General features: G+C 37.4%; 1 protein-coding gene across 3 annotated transcripts in view; it reads right to left on the bottom strand.

Annotated features, from left to right (window-relative positions):
- Positions 1 to 18028, bottom strand: part of LOC129801196 (uncharacterized) — a 53515-nt gene that overhangs the window by 30358 nt on the left and 5129 nt on the right. For all 3 annotated transcript variants that reach the window (XM_055845994.1, XM_055845996.1, XM_055845995.1), the window contains exon 2: positions 7870 to 8017. In XM_055845994.1, coding sequence (XP_055701969.1) covers positions 7870 to 8017 — 148 coding nt within the window. The remainder of the gene's footprint in view (positions 1 to 7869; positions 8018 to 18028) is intronic.

The following is an 18028-nucleotide window of genomic DNA, read 5'->3' as shown; positions in this document are numbered from 1 at the left end:
AAGAAAAACCAATCATGTGAATTGTGAATAGTATTCAAGTGATTCACTTCAATTTGTTAACATTCAAATCGATTTCTTTTCTCAACACATAAATTTAAATGAAAAGAAGGGCTTTAACTGTGATTTTTCCCCACTTCGCATATAACCAAGAAATAAAAAGCGTGGGAGACAGCGTCGTGAAAGTTAATTTGACGCGAAAAGTTTACTTTTTGACATCAAATGGCAAAGTTACAAGAGCTTTAAGGCACATCACAAGTGACTTTTTTAACGTGCCATTTAACACTTTAATCTTTAATAGAATTTTACGGAATTTTAACAATCTTTACAACTGGGGTTTGCATAAAACACGTCATGTCTTGCTGTTACAATTATTTTTTTAATATTAATCAATATTAATAACTTAAAATTTTCTTTGTATCCCAAAAATATTTCCAGAAAGCCTAAAATACAATTTTTACATTATTACATTATTATAAAAAATCTCAGTACTAAAATTTTCCTTCAGATGAAGATAGGAAAAACCCGCATTGGTTTTCAACCTTAAATTGATTAAAAAAGAAAAATTTACACCACTAACTTTCCAAGTTATAGGGAATTATTAAGCACTTGAAGACTTCCGAATTCCTCTTCAGAAAATAAAATGTATTCAGTATAGAATTGGAGATATGATAATTTTAAAAATCAAAAAACGATAAAGTATTTTTGGCTAGATCACAGACGCAAAATCAAAATTATAACGAAATATTTAATAAATCATTTTCTTAATTTATTGCACCCAACAAAAATAACTTGAAATATAAACACAAAAATATAATTTTTATATTCTATAATACGTTTATTGTAAGTTTGTCTAAGGCATTATGAAAAACTGAAAAAAAGTATTGCATAATGTCCCATTTTGCGAAATGTTCGAATTCGAAACTTAGAAACTAAGGCATAAATTTAGTCTTGTATTAATAAAGTTATTTAGTGGCGCAAAACTCATTAAGAACGTAACGAGTTTGGAGCATTTCTTGACGTTTTAGCATTTCTCAAAATTTGCTTACCGTTTCATGGCAAATTTTAAACTTTTCAAACGAATTTTTAAATCACTGAAATACTGCCTGAAAAAGTTGCAAAGTAAGGCAATTGAAATTCGTATCGAAATTAATTTATTGATTCATTAAATCGAGTTTGAAAATAAATTAGAAGGGTAAATCGATTGGAATCCGTCCAAGCTTATGTTCGCAATTTCAAAAGTTGTCCAAAAAACCCCCATACTTGTCCAATTTGGTTGAGAATAAATAAAGCTCAATTCGTTTATCAGACTTGTTTGAGATCCGAACATCTTTCGATCGAACCCAAAATTGCAAAAATCCGCTATGAAAAGGCTTTCTAAAGCCTTTTTAAGTTTTAACCTTTGTCCATCCATGAGAAACCATTGTTAGTATTGAATTCATGGACATTTTCAATTTAGAATATCTACTATTATTCATTATTGAGGATGAGGATTAAAAACAAAACGATAAGATCAAGGACATTAAAATTTGTGGAGGAGAAACAAATTTTCTGTTTTTAAATGTATGGGAAAGCGCGCTACCTTCGGACGATTTATGCTTCGCACAAATCATTTTTTTCAATGTGTTGTAAATCAATTTGGTCCATTATAATATTATATTTTAATAGCTAGTCCAATGCCTCAAATTTTCAGAAAAGACCTATGGATGAAATCCGTAAGAAATATAGAGAAAAAATTGAATTTTCCGAAGTTTGAGTCGTAAGAAGGTAGCGCGCTTACCCCTAAGTCTTTTTATATTAAATCTGAGAGATAAGTATGACTGGACTGATCTTTTACTATTTTAACTGTTCGAACTCTACGAAATTTTTTCTCACCGTCCTAGCTTCCAAACGGTACGAGATATTGACTTCCGTTTTCCTATGACCCCTCCCCCTCAAAATCAACATTCCTTATATCAAACTAATTTACCCAAATCACCCTCCACCTCTTTCAATCCCTCTAAAAACATGTTTTTTGACTTATCTCAAAATTGACCTAAGCGATTTCGTTCATTTTTGAATATTTTGAATATGAAAATCAATTGTATTTCTCTTAAAACTATTTTGTGGGATCTTTTAATTGATTTATGAATCGGTTCAAATTGGTTGAAAACCGACAAACGGTAAATGATGCGAAAGTACTTTTGCGGTATAGCATCTAAGTCACGAGTTTGAGCACTTCGCAAAGCCTGGGATGCTTCACTACCCTTTTTTTTATTGTAGACACAACTCATTCCTATCGGAAATTCTGTTATTGGGAAAATAATTTTAACAACAACACAGATGAAATGTCTACCTATACAACTTCTAAAACATTAAAAAAAAATGGGTTATGGAATGGAGTGCGAGGAAATGAATGTTATGTAAGGTTATGGTTCGACTTATGGTTGGGTCATTGGGTCACCCAAAGAACTCTATTTACTATCTCTAATCGTTCGACCTCTTAGTCTGATGACAGCCAGACAAACAGATGGACGGAGAGACGGATTTAATATAATTTTTCAGAAATAGATTTATTTGCCATGATTTGTTGAAAATTTAAGTACCCAGAGAGGAATTAAACCCTGACCAAAACAGTTTTGTCACTTTAACAAAAGAAGTTGGCCAAAAAGATGTTCAAGAAAAAAATTAAAGAGGTTTGATAAATCGGCGTTAATCTAGATTTTGAGAAAAATTAATCAAAAGGATATTTTTCGTATAAAATGTAGAAATTGTTTTTTTTTCAAACTGGGAAACAATATCCTTTTGACAAAATTTTCACAAGATTTAGTTGACCGCTTTACAAACTGTTTCTTTCAGAGTACGTTATATGTAAATTTTTGTCTCAATAGAATTCTAGTAAAAATGTACTTTTAATTTTTTTTGGAGAGATGAACTAATTAAAATCAATTCTAAACTGAATGCAAATATAAATTCAATGTCGGAGGAAAATTTTCATATTGCTACATTTCATATATTTTCTTTCACTGTTGTGTTAACAATCTTCAGAGTTTTCATTATATTCGCAAGAACATGTTTCTGGAGGAGAAGAGAAAGTTGGTGGAAAATGAAGGTTGTGTTTCGTTATCCCGAGCCAATATTTAGTTGCTCCATTAATACCCTGCCTGCACCATTATCGTTTAGCTCAGCAGACGACGGAACGCACAAACACCACAACGCAATTTTCTCATCACTTTCCCAAAATTATTACAACATTTGATTCCTTGGGTGGTGAAGCTCATGATTTGTATGATGGTAACTGACTGTTGAGGGATTTTGTGCAAATATTGCTCTTCCTTTGTGCTTGAGCAAAAAAAAAAACTAAACAAATTAGCGTATACTTTAGCTCGTTTAGCTCTATTATGGCGAGATGCTAGAAGCTGAAATTAAATTTCCTGAATGGATATCTAAAAAGCTTTAAAACACGCAAAATAAGAGATTTTTTCTTCGTCTGAATTTCATGTAATCTTTTTTTTTTTAATAAAATAACAAACTTTATAACTTAAGGTCCCTTTCTCTTACTTCCGTACTTACTACTGCTCGAACTCATAGAGAAAGCAGTTATTATTTAAGAGAATTACTTCAGAAATATTTTAATATAATCCTATTGAACCTCAGTGTCTTTAGAATTTTAGGAAATAGTTTCAGTTATTGTGGAACTTTAAAGGGAAAGAACGTTGTAATAGAAATTAGTAAGCAGAATTTGGAAACCAAATACAGTAGACTCTCACTCAGTCGGGAATATGGGGTGAAATGTCATCCGGTTTATCGATAGATTTGGGCGTCAAAGCCTTTGTAAATTCCACAAAAAGCGCTCAATTATAAATAATCACGATAAAATAGGAAGAACTTATAGCGAATTTGAGCGAATTAGCTCCATAATTAAGCGTGAAAATTGTCAACAAAATTTGACGCCCGATTGAGAAAGAGCCGATTGAGTGAGAGTCTACTGTAGTTAGAGAATTTTGAGATAGTAGGGGAAACTGGCCTGCCTTTGAATATTTCAATTTTTCTCTTATTTTCCAAAGCAAAAACCCTATTCTGTAAACTATAGTCAATACAATTGATTATTTTCTATTAACCTCGATTAACAAAATAGAATTTTTGCTTTGTGAAATAAGACAAAATAATAAATGTTCAAAGGTTGCCCCATTGAAAAGCAGACCACTTTCCACTAAGTCAAAATGCTCACAACGAGATTTTCCCCAGCGAAAATTATATCCGAAGATCGGTTTCGAAAACTAAGAAAATTATATTTTAACTTTGTAGTTCTGTTCACGTGATAATGAGGTCTATCTTGTTCGAATTTAGAACTGTCTCGATTATCATGATGTGTCAATCTCCGCTTTGTTGAAGAGATCATCCCAGGAAATAAGGCTCATAATTTGGCTCTTCAATTATATTAAATGCCCTCATAACTACTGAGTATATACTTTGAGTGCTTTTTACAGTAGTAGTTCATAAAATTTGACAACCATATACAAATTTTTAATACGAAAATTCGAAATCCGGTCTTAATTTTTCGAACATCAAAAAGATTTTGTGTAGGGTAATATCACATTGACAATAAAATGCTCGCCGTAGCCTCACCGTATTTCATTAATTTACGTATTTTCATTGCAATTCTTACGCAAATATTCCATTACCGTATTATCTTATCTCATACTCGATTGCATTGGCACTAGGTGAAAATAATATTAAAAAAAATTTAAGAAATAAAACGAAAATGCGAAAAACGGTGAGCAAAAAAAACTGTACGCTTAATTTCTCTTACAGTTTTATTTTTCTCACCGTTTATCGAATTTTCATTTTTTCTTAAATTTTCTTAGATTATTTTCACCTAGTGCCATCGAGTATGAGATAAGGTAATACGGTAGTGGAATATTTGCGTAAGAATTGCAATGAAAATGCGTAAATTAACGAAATACGGTGAGCTTTTCACTGTCAATGTGATTCTGCCCTAAATAGAGTTCCATTTATTTTTTAGCCAAGACACTTTTGGAGAATCATACTCCAACTGTGAGAACACCAACTTCGAGACTCTTTGGAACCTTTCCATAAGTCAAGCATTACATTATACTCTACGCACACACTTATGATTTAAGCCGAAAGACGGCTTAACTTAAATATATTTTAAAAAAATGGCTTGACTAAATTCCCATCAATTTCCCACTAACTAAGCCATTTCTTGGCTTAAGCTGAGATGCAACATAGTCAGAAACTGATGTAATGTAATGTGATCTGATCATTAATTTGATTACTATTACGTTAACCCATTCAGCCAATGTACCAGAAATACTTGAAATAGATTTTTCATATTTTGGAATTAATTTTATACAGATTAATAGATGATTTTTTTGAAAAGAAAAAAAAATCTATCATCATCCTTGTCAAACACGCGTCTTAACGGTCACTGAATTTAAATTCTGTACATTAATTAATTACAAACTCTTTTGATTTAGATAGAGTAGAAGATCTAAGAACATGAATTCGCAATCAGAATTCAAATCAGGAAAGAGGATGGAGGTCAATTTTAAGAAATTCGACGGTATGTCGTATTTTCCGTTCGCCATTTTGAGCAAAAATTTTGCATGACTTTCCGCGAAGCGAGAAAAGAACAACAAAATGTATTTCCATCGCTGTCGGACTATTTTTTCGAAGTAATTGAAAGACCAAAGTGTAGAGCGTGTGGCCTATTCGACACATGTCAACCCAGTCAACGACCATAACCTACCAATCCTAATCCTTCATTCCTTTGACACGCCCAACCCCTACCATCCTTATGGGTGCTGAAAGGTTGCTTTGGGGCTTTTATTGTTAGGTAAATGTGAGTGAGCATCAGTCGCCGTGGACGGTTCACTCTCATGAAGTGAAAAATGGGTGGCACCTTCAGTTCTTCAATTTCCCTCTACAAGTTTGTAATTTTATTCAAGTGAGCCCCATCTGGACTTACAAAAGTAACGAAAAATCCATTCCCGACAGAAATTCGGACATCAATTGCGCAGAAATAAATGATCAAAAATCGTCTATTTTTTGATTAATATATTAATCGATGAGTACAAATGGGTTAAGTTGTCTCTCCGCTTAAGTCGTAAGCGTGTCTAGGGTAAGCGTCTCAAAATCATGTTCTTTAGAGTTTTTCGAATCTGAAAAATTTTATAGGACAATTTTTCGACCATATACGAATATCATCTCGGAACACTAAAGCTGAGATCATAAAGAATCTCAGCTTGTACTTTACAACCATTCTTTTTAATTGTTTTTGAAATCCAAAAATTAAACATCTCCAGGGTTCTCAACTGAATAGGATAATAATAGATTCATTTGAAAGGTCTTAGAATTTCGTATATTATCTGAACTACGGTTAAAAACCGGTTATGAATCAGTAATCTCATTTTTGGATTTTTGATCAATTTTCAAGTCTTTTTATTAATAGTTTTGATCTCCGTTGTGAATCGAGATACTTCAAAAAAGGACGAAATACAAAAAAAAACGATACGGAAAGCTTGAACTTTTACATTCGATTCTTTCCTGATAAACAACTTCCGCTTAGGTATTTGTATCAAAGTCACGAATACGAGCATTTCTCAAAGCAGAGACGCTGTTCCATCCCCTTTTTATTTTGTGTCTTTTTTTTATCTTATGTATCTCGGTTGGTTACAGAAGATTGTGGGTTTTCCGATAGTAAATTTAATCAAGAATATGAATATCCATGTGTTTCGTTTCCTCTTCAAATTAGTCACTTCAGAATTTCTCAAGGAACTAACGAGAAAGTTTCTTGTCTAACTCTCAAGAATTAATCAGAATTCTGTGAGTGGAAGAACATAAACGAGTTTGTTTATGGGTAAATTTGATTTGTCAATTTGTTAGAGCACTAGAAATATATTATTGACAGAAAGTCAAAACTTTAAGTTTCTTTGCAATGGAAAAGTCAGAAATCTTATTTAAAATTAAACGTAACAATTTATAGTTTCTTTGAGGTATCTTTCAATAACAATAATTATTTAGAAAAATATTTAATCAACTTACTTAATATAAGTTTAATATGGTATTTGTTGAAATTCATACAGCTTATTTCAATTTTAAACTCATAAAATCTCCACTATTTTTCAGATTTTATAAATCACAATACAAAATATTTTTAATATAGCATGCAAACATTTCTATAATATCAATGGAATTTTTCCATCAATATAAAGTCTTCACAAGTGAGATGCTTCAATAGATATTTCATCAAAATCCGTCTTTCATTGCCTCTCAGCATAAATGCCACAATTTATGATTTGTGATATACATATTCTTGTTAGACTTTAGTGCAAAAGCCTTCAAATTTTCTATTGAAAACAACTTTTATCACGTCAACCAATGGATTATCTTTACAAAGGACAAGAGATAAGAATAGAGAAAATTGAAAAGGACTCAGCCTTCAGCACATTCACCAAAATAAAAGACAGTGTTGAAAGGCACATTCCTTTTCAATTACCTTCAATTTCATGTCAATTTCTCCCTTATGCTACCCCACAAAATTTAATAATGTTCTTAGAAGTTCATTAAAATGCAATTGAATTCTAAAGAGAATAAAATTGAAGGGAAGAAAAATTGCAAAAATTGTATATTGAATTGAATGTAATGCCGAAGAAATCTGGAGAAAAATATTTAACTGTCTCTTTGGCAAGAAATATCAATAAATATTTTTCTTGTATGGAGAAAAAAAGGGGGAGATTACATGAAAAATGCACAGAAAAATTTTTGGCACGGAAAGACTCCACCGGGGGGTACAATGAGGCTCAAGATGGAAGGTGATTTGAAGTGAAATAAAATGGGACAGGAAATAGATGGGAAAGAAGCATTTACCTGGCATCAGTCGGTTTGTATGTAACATCATATTTCTGAATGGGCTTCGAGCTGTTGTAGTTGAGCGATGTTTGCCAAGAGACACGAACTGAAGTTGGATTGATAAAGGTCACCGTAATATTCTCAGGAGCATATGATGAGTAGGAACCTTAAGAGGCCAATAAGATAAAATAATTAGCAAGATAATTCAATTGAAGGAAGGATTTTTCTAAGGGATTTCAAGGATAAACTCATCTTAAATAATTTATTATTTGTATGTACAACTCAATAAATTGCTATAAATTTGATGAAAAATGCAAGTCATTAATTTTGTACCCAAGCAGCATGTTCATATTTTGCTATATAACCATTTTATTGTGATAAATACCTTTAAATAAATTGAAATGATCTGTATAGCTCCTAAAGAAATGAACGCAATTTCCCATTTAATTCATTTAGTATAAAAGTCAATATGTAGACATATTGAAGTAATTATGACGTCAGAGATCGGTCTATTTTTTGTAATCAATTTTTATCCAAACCAAATTGAATTTGTTGTAAAGGTAAAATAAGAAGAGGATGAAAGAGTGTAAAAGACATTATGCGATATGTTTGAAAAAGAAATGGACAAAAAAATTTAATTTCACGCAATTTTTTTGATTTAAAAGTTATGTTACTAATTATATTTTATTTATTATGTCTCTGTTCATCAAAGCTCATTTTCACATATATAGGCGTGTTGTAATGTCTCTGTATTTGCAACCGTTACGCGAAATATCTTAAAAGTAGGGACTGTTCCTCTTTCGGAAATGACTGTTCCCTGTGGAGGGATAAATGAGGACCTTATTGCAAAAACCCTGTATCTTTTTTGGTGACTTCAAAAAACCTCTAGAGAAATCTTACGAGCAAAAAACGGCCACAGTTTTTTAACGAGCTAAAAACCATTTATCAATAATTTCTCGCAGTGTAATTGAATTAGAATTTGCAAGAAAAATCAATTTCATGATATACGAACATAAGACGTCCTTCTCATCATTATCTTAGACATCCCCAAATCTTCTTTATCCACAAGATGACCATCCCTGGAAAAGCTCTGGACATGGTATTATCCTACTTTTCCTCATTTTTCCTCCAGATATGATCAGTTTTGAGCCCATCCATATGATGACTATCCCCAGCATTGTTCCGGATATGGAGTTCCCTAGCTTTTTCGCCATCTCTCTTCCAGAAATGGCCAGATCTGAGTCCATCCACATGGTGATCATCTCCAGCACTGTTCCGGATATGGAATTCCCTAGCATTTTCGCCATCTCTCTTCCAGAAATTGTCAGATCTGAGTCCATCCACATGGTGATCATCTCCAGCACTGTTCCGGATATGGAATTCCCTAGCTTTTTCGCCATCTCTCTTCCAGAAATTGTCAGATCTGAGTCCATCCACATGGTGATCATCTCCAGCACTGTTCCGGATATGGAATTCCCTAGCTTTTTCGCCATCTCTCTTCCTGAAATGGTCAGATCTGAGTCCATCCACATGGGGACCATCTCCAGCACTGTTCCGGATATAGAATTCCCTAGCTTTTTCGCCATCTCTCTCCCAGAAATGGTTAGATCTGAGTCCATCAACATGGTGATCATCTCCAGCACTGTTCCGGATATGGAATTCCCTAGCTTTTTCGCCATCTCTCTTCCAGAAATTGTCAGATCTGAGTCCATCCACATGGTGATCATCTCCAGCACTGTTCCGGATATAGAATTCCCTAGCTTTTTCGCCATCTCTCTTCCTGAAATGGTCAGATCTGAGTCCATCCACATGGTGACCGTCTCCAGCACTGTTCCGGATATGGAATTCCCTAGCTTTTTCGCCATCTCTCTTCCAGAAATGGCCAGATCTGAGTCCATCCACATGGTGACCGTCTCCAGCACTGTTCCGGATATGGAATTCCCTAGCTTTTTCGCCATCTCTCTTCCTGAAATGGTTAGATCTGAGTCCATCCACATGGGGATCATCTCCAGCACTGTTCCGGATATGGAATTCCCTAGCTTTTTCGCCATCTCTCTTCCTGAAATGGTCAGATCTGAGTCCATCCACATGGGGACCATCTCCAGCACTGTTCCGGATATAGAATTCCCTAGCTTTTTCGCCATCTCTCTCCCAGAAATGGTTAGATCTGAGTCCATCAACATGGTGATCATCTCCAGCACTGTTCCGGATATGGAATTCCCTAGCTTTTTCGCCATCTCTCTTCCTGAAATGGTCTGATCTGAGTCCATCCACATGGGGACCATCTCCAGCACTGTTCCGGATATGGAATTCCCTAGCTTTTTCGCCAACTCTCTTCCTGAAATGGTTAGATCTGAGTCCATCCACATGGGGATCATCTCCAGCACTGTTCCGGACAGGGAATTCCCTAGCTTTTTCGCAATTTTTCGCGATCTTCCTCCAGGAAATCCCACATCTTCTAAGATTTTCTTGCATATTATGCCCAAAACACTTCAGATACCTTTTGTGGTCAGAGGATTTCTGGAGCTTCCTCCAGAAATCCCAGATCTTCTGCGATTTCCTTGTATATTATGCCCAAAACACTTCAGATACCTTTTGTGGTCAGAGGATTTCTGGAGCTTCCTCCAGAAATCCCAGATCTTCTGGGATTTTCTTGCATATTATGCCCAAAACACTTCAGATACCTTTTGTGGTCAGAGGATTTCTGGAGCTTCCTCCAGAAATCCCAGATCTTCTGTGATTTTCTTGCATATTATGCCCAAAACAATTCAGATACCTTTTGTGGTCAGAGGATTTCTGGAGCTTCCTCCAGGAAATCCCAGACCTTCCGGGATTTCCTTGTATATTATGCCCAAAACACTTCAGATACCTTTTGTGGTCAGAGGATTTCTGGAGCTTCCTCCAGAAATCCCAGATTTTCTGTGATTTTCTTGCACGTTATGCCCAAAATAATTCAGATACCTTTTGTGGTCAGAGGATCTCTGGAGCTTCTTCCAGGAAATCCCAGATCTTCTGTGATTTTCTTGCATATTATGCCCAAAACAATTCAGATACCTTTTGTGGTCAGAGGATTTCTGGAGCTTCCTCCAGGAAATCCCAGACCTTCCGGGATTTCCTTGTATATTATGCCCAAAACACTTCAGATACCTTTTGTGGTTAGAGGATTTCTGGAGCTTCCTCCAGAAATCCCAGATCTTCTGTGATTTTCTTGCATATTATGCCCAAAACAATTCAGATACCTTTTGTGGTCAGAGGATTTCTGGAGCTTCCTCCAGGAAATCCCAGACCTTCCGGGATTTCCTTGTATATTATGCCCAAAACACTTCAGATACCTTTTGTGGTCAGAGGATTTCTGGAGCTTCCTCCAGAAATCCCAGATCTTCTGTGATTTTCTTGCACGTTATGCCCAAAATAATTCAGATACCTTTTGTGGTCAGAGGATCTCCGGAGCTTCCTCCAGGAAATCCCAGACCTTCCGGGATTTCCTTGTATATTATGCCCAAAAGACTTCAGATACCTTTTGTGGTCAGAGGATTTCTGGAGCTTCCTCCAGGAAATCCCAGATCTTCTGGGATTTCCTTGTATATTATGCCCAAAACACTTCAGATACCTTTTGTGGTCAGAGGATTTCTGGACATTCCTCCAGGAAATCCCAGATATTTTGGGATTTTCTTGTATATTATGCCCAAAACACTTCAGATACCTTTTGTGGTCAGAGGATTTCTGGAGCTTCCTCCAGGAAATATCTTTGGGATGCATATTATGTCCAAAACACTTCAGATACCTTTTGTGGTCAGAGGATTTCTGGAGCTTCTCCAGGACTGGGATATTCCATATTATGTCCAGGAAATCTCCAGATATCTTCTGGGATTTTCTTGCATATTAGGTACAAAACACTTCAGATACCTTTTGTGGTCAGAGGATTTCTGAAGCTTCCTCCTGGAAATTATAGATCTTAGCACAGTTCAAGTTAAAAGAAGGTTCTAAATGGATTTAAAGTTATAGCCCTCCTTCACTCACAGTTTTTCTCATAGTTAGATAATCGACTTTAAAGATTTTCAAACAGTTTCGTGCATTTCTCGTCCATTTTTCCTCATTTCCGAGTTAAATTCGGCACATCTCAAGCATGAAGAAGGCCCTAAACAAATGCAAAGTTTGAGGCCCCTATCTCTCATAGTTTCCGAGATTATCGACTTTAAAGATTTTCAAACACTTTTGTGCATTTCTCGTCCAATTTTCCTTATTTCCGAGTTAAATTCTGCACATCTCAAGCCTGAAGGAGGCTCTAAACAAATGTAAAGTTTGAGGCCCCTATCTCTCATAGTTTCCGAGATAATCGACTTTAAAGATTTTCAAACACTTTTGTGCATTTCTCGTCAAATTTTCAAAATCTGTTTAGAGCCTCCTTCAGGCTTGAGATGTGCAAAATTTCACTTGAAAATGAAGAAAATTGGACGAGAAATGCATAAGTGTGTCTGAAAATCTTTAAAGTCGATTATCTCGGAAACTATGAGAGATAGGGGCCTCAAACTTTACATTTGTTTAGAGCCTCCTTCAGGCTTGAGATGTGCAAAATTTCACTCGGAAATAAGGAAAATTGGACGAGAAATGCACAAAAGTGTCTGAAAATCTTTAAAGTCGATTATCTCGAAAACTATGAGAGATAGGGGCCTCAAACTTTACATTTGTTTAGAGCCTCCTTCAGGCTTGAGATGTGCAGAATTTAACTCGGAAATGAGGAAAATTGGACGAGAAATGCATAAAAGTGCTTGAAAATCTTTAAAGTCGATTATCTCGGAAACTATGAGAGATAAGGGCCTCAAGCTTTACATTTGTTTAGAGCCTCCTTCAGGCTTGAGATGTGCAAAATTTCACTTGAAAATGAAGAAAATTGGACGAGAAATGCATAAGTGTGTCTGAAAATCTTTAAAGTCGATTATCTCGGAAACTATGAGAGATAGGGGCCTCAAACATTACATTTGTTTAGAGCCTCCTTCAGGCTTGAGATGTGCAAAATTTCACTCGGAAATAAGGAAAATTGGACGAGAAATGCACAAAAGTGTCTGAAAATCTTTAAAGTCGATTATCTCGAAAACTATGAGAGATAGGGGCCTCAAACTTTACATTTGTTTAGAGCCTCCTTCAGGCTTGAGATGTGCAGAATTTAACTCGGAAATGAGGAAAATTGGACGAGAAATGCATAAAAGTGCTTGAAAATCTTTAAAGTCGATTATCTCGGAAACTATGAGAGATAAGGGCCTCAAGCTTTACATTTGTTTAGAGCCTCCTTCAGGCTTGAGATGTGCAAAATTTCACTTGGAAATGAGGAAAATTGGACGAGAAATGCATAAAAGTGTCTGAAAATCTTTAAAGTCGATTATCTCGGAAACTATGAGAGATAGGGGCCTCAAACATTACATTTGTTTAGAGCCTCCTTCAGGCTTGAGATGTGCAAAATTTCACTTGGAAATGAGGAAAATTGGACGAGAAATGCATAAAAGTGTCTGAAAATTTTTGAAATCGATTATCTCGGAAACTATGAGAGATTAGGGCCCTCGAACCAAACTTTACATCTGTTTAGAGCCTACTTCATGCTTGAGATGTGCAAAATTTCACTTGGAAATAAGGAAATTTGGACGAGAAATCCATAAAAGTGTCTGAAAATCTTTAAAGTCGATTATCTAACTATGAGAAAAACTATGAGTGAAAGAGGCCTATAACTTTAAATCCATTTAGAACCTTCTTTTAACTTGAACTGTGCTAAGATCTGGAATTTCCATGAGGAAGGTCCAGGAATCCTCTGACCACAAAAGGTATCTAAAGTGTTTCGGGCGTAATATACAAGGAAATCCTGGAAGATCTGGGATTTCTGGAGGAAGCTCCAGAAATCCTCTGACCACAAAAGGTATCTGAAGTGTTTTGGGCATAATATACAAGAAAATCGCAGAAGATCTGGGATTTCTGGAGGAAGCTCCAGAAATCCTCTGACCACAAAAGGTATCTGAAGTGTTTTGGACATAATATGCAAGAAAATCCCAGAAGATCTGGGATTTCTGGAGGAAGCTCCAGAAATCCTCTGACCACAAAAGGTATCTAAAGTGTTTCGGGCGTAATATGCAAGAAAATCGCAGAAGATCTGGGATTTCTGGAGGAAGCTCCAGAAATCCTCTGACCACAAAAGGTATCTGAAGTGTTTGGGGCATAATATACAAGAAAATCCCAGAAGATCTGGAATTTCTGGAGGAAGCTCCAGAAATCCTCTGACCACAAAAGGTATCTGAAGTGTTTTGGACATAATATGCAAGGAAATCCCAGAAGATCTGGGATTTCTGGAGGAAGCTCCAGAAATCCTCTGACCACAAAAGGTATCTGAAGTGCTTTGGACATAATATGCAAGGAAAATCCCGGAAGATCTGGGATTTCTGGAGGAAGCTCCAGAAATCCTTTGACCACAAAAGGTATCTGAAGTGTTTTTGGGCATAATATACAAGAAAATCCCAGAAGATCTGGGATTCGCTGGAGGAAGCTCCAGAAATCTTCTGATCACAAAAGGTATCTGAAGTGTTTTGGGCATAATATACAAGAAAATCCCAGAAGATCTGGGATTTCCTGGAGGAAGTCCAGAAATCCTCTGACCACAAAAGGTATCTGAAGTGTTTTGGGCATAATATACAAGGAAATCCCAGAAGATCTGGGATTTCCTGGAGGAAGCTCCAGAAATCCTCTGACCACAAAAGGTATCTGAAGTGTTTTGGGCGTAATATACAAGGAAATCTCGGAAGATTTGGGATTTCTGGAGGAAGCTCCAGAAATCCTCTGACCACAAAAGGTATCTGAAGTGTTTTGGGCATAATATACAAGAAAATCCCAGAAGATCTGGGATTTCTGGAGGAAGCTCCAGAAATCCTCTGACCACAAAAGGTATCTGAAGTGTTTTGGGCGTAATATGCAAGAAAATCCCAGAAGATCTGGGATTTCTGGAGGAAGCTCCAGAAATCCTCTGACCACAAAAGGTATCTGAAGTGTTTTGGGCGTAATATACAAGAAAATCCCAGAAGATCTGGAATTTGCTGGAGGAAGCTCCAGAAATCCTCAGACCACAAAAGGTATCTGAAGTGTTTTGGACATAATATACAAGAAAATCGCAGAAGATCTGGGATTTCTGGAGGAAGCTCCAGAAATCCTCTGACCACAAAAGGTATCTGAAGTGTTTGGGACATAATATGTAAGAAAATCCCAGAAGATCTGGAATTTCTGGAGGAAGCTCCAGAAATCCTCTGACCACAAAAGGTATCTGAAGTGTTCTGGGCATAATATACAAGGAAAATCCCAGAAGATCTGGGAATTCCTGGAGGAAGCTCCAGAAATCCTCTGACCACAAAAGGTATCTGAAGTGCTTTGGACATAATATGCAAGAAAATCCCAGAAGATCTGGGATTTCCTGGAGGAAGCTCCAGAAATCCTCTGACCACAAAAGGTATCTGAAGTGTTTTGGGCATAATATACAAGGAAATCGCGGAAGATCTGGGATTTCCTGGAGGAAGCTCCAGAAATCCTCTGACCACAAAAGGTATCTGAAGTGTTTTGGACTAATATGCAAGAAAATCCCAGAAGATCTGGGATTTCTGGAGGAAGTCCAGAAATCCTCTGACCACAAAAGGTATCTGAAGTGTTTTGGGCATAATATACAAGAAAATCCCAGAAGATCCGGGATTTCCTGGAGGAAGCTCCAGAAATCCTTTGACCACAAAAGGTATCTGAAGTGTTTTGGGCGTAATATACAAGAAAATCCCAGAAGATCTGGGATTTCCTGGAGGAATGTCCAGAAATCCTCTAACCACAAAAGGTATCTGGAGTGTTTTGGGCATAATATACAAGAAAATCCCAGAAGATCTGGGATTTCCTGGAGGAAGATCCAGAAATCCTCTGACCACAAAAGGTATCAGAAGGGTTTTAAACATAATATGCAAGAAAATCACAGAAGATCTGGGATTTCTGGAGGAAGCTCCAGAAATCCTCTGACCACAAAAGGTATCTGAAGTGTTTTGGGCATAATATACAAGAAAATCCCAGAAGATCTGGGATTTCCTGGAGGAAGCTCCAGAAATCCTCTGACCACAAAAGGTATCTGATGTGTTTTGGGCATAATATACAAGAAAATCCCAGAATATCTGGGATTTCTGGAGGAAGCTCCAGAAATCCTCTGACCACAAAAGGTATCTGAAGTGTTTTGGACATAATATACAAGCTCCAAAATGACCACAAAAATCTGGGATACAAGAAAATCCCAGAAGATTGCTGGAGGAAGCTCCGGAAATCCTCAGACCACAAAAGGTAGCTGAAGTGTTTTGGGCATAATATGCAAGAAAATCTTAGAAAATCTGGGATTTCCTGGAGGAATATCGCGAAAAATTGCGAAAACGCTAGGGAATTCCATATCCGGAACAGTGCTGGAGATGTTCCCCATGTGGATGGACTCAGATCTGACCATTTCAGGAAGAGAGATGGCGAAAAAGCTAGGGAATTCCATATCCGGAACAGTGCTGGAGATGGTCCCCATGTGGATGGACTCAGATCTGACCATTTCAGGAAGAGAGATGGCGAAAAAGCTAGGGAATTCTATATCCGGAACAGTGCTGGAGATGGTCACCATGTGGATGGACTCAGATCTGACCATTTCAGGAAGAGAAATGGCGAAAAAGCTAGGGAATTCCATATCCGGACCAGTGCTGGAGATGGTCACCATGTGGATGGACTCAGATCTGACCATTTCTGGAAGAGAGATGGCGAAAAAGCTAGGGAATTCCATATCCGGAACAGTGCTGGAGATGATCACCATGTGGATGGACTCAGATCTGGCCATTTCTGGAAGAGAGATGGCGAAAAAGCTAGGGGAATTCCATATCCGGAACAGTGCTGCAGATGGTCCCCATGTGGATGGACCCAGATCTGACCATTTCTGGAAGAGAGATGGCGAAAAAGCTAGGGAATTCCATATCCGGAACAGTGCTGGAGACGGTCACCATGTGGATGGACTCAGATCTGACCATTTCTGGAAGAGAGATGGCGAAAAAGCTAGGGAATTCCATATCCGGAACAGTGCTGGAGATGATCACCATGTGGATGGACTCAGATCTGACCATTTCTGGAAGAGAGATGGTGAAAAAGCTAGGGAATTCCATATCCGGAACAATGCTGGAGATGATCACCATGTGGATGGACTCAGATCTGACCATTTCTGGAAGAGAGATGGCGAAAAAGCTAGGGAATTCCATATCCGGAACAGTGCTGGAGATGGTCCCCATGTGGATGGACCCAGATCTGACCATTTCTGGAAGAGAGATGGCGAAAAAGCTAGGGAATTCCATATCCGGAACAGTGCTGGAGATGGTCCCCATGTGGATGGAGCTAGGGAATTCCAGATCTGACCATTTCTGGAAGAGAGATGGCGAAAAAGCTAGGGAATTCCATATCCGGAACAGTGCTGGAGATGGTCACCATGTGGATGGACTCAGATCTGACCATTTCTGGAAGAGAGATGGCGAAAAAGCTAGGGAATTCCATATCCGGAACAGTGCTGGAGATGATCACCATGTGGATGGACTCAGATCTGGCCATTTCTGGAAGAGAGATGGCGAAAAAGCTAGGGGAATTCCATATCCGGAACAGTGCTGCAGATGGTCCCCATGTGGATGGACCCAGATCTGACCATTTCTGGAAGAGAGATGGCGAAAAAGCTAGGGAATTCCATATCCGGAACAGTGCTGGAGACGGTCACCATGTGGATGGACTCAGATCTGACCATTTCTGGAAGAGAGATGGCGAAAAAGCTAGGGAATTCCATATCCGGAACAGTGCTGGAGATGATCACCATGTGGATGGACTCAGATCTGACCATTTCTGGAAGAGAGATGGTGAAAAAGCTAGGGAATTCCATATCCGGAACAATGCTGGAGATGATCACCATGTGGATGGACTCAGATCTGACCATTTCTGGAAGAGAGATGGCGAAAAAGCTAGGGAATTCCATATCCGGAACAGTGCTGGAGATGGTCCCCATGTGGATGGACCCAGATCTGACCATTTCTGGAAGAGAGATGGCGAAAAAGCTAGGGAATTCCATATCCGGAACAGTGCTGGAGATGGTCCCCATGTGGATGGACCCAGATCTGACCAT

Source organism: Phlebotomus papatasi, chromosome 2 (genome assembly GCF_024763615.1).
Source record: "Phlebotomus papatasi isolate M1 chromosome 2, Ppap_2.1, whole genome shotgun sequence".
Taxonomy (NCBI): Eukaryota; Metazoa; Arthropoda; class Insecta; order Diptera; family Psychodidae; genus Phlebotomus; species Phlebotomus papatasi.
Note: the sequence above shows the minus strand (reverse complement) of the source record. Positions and strands in the feature narration are given on the sequence as shown.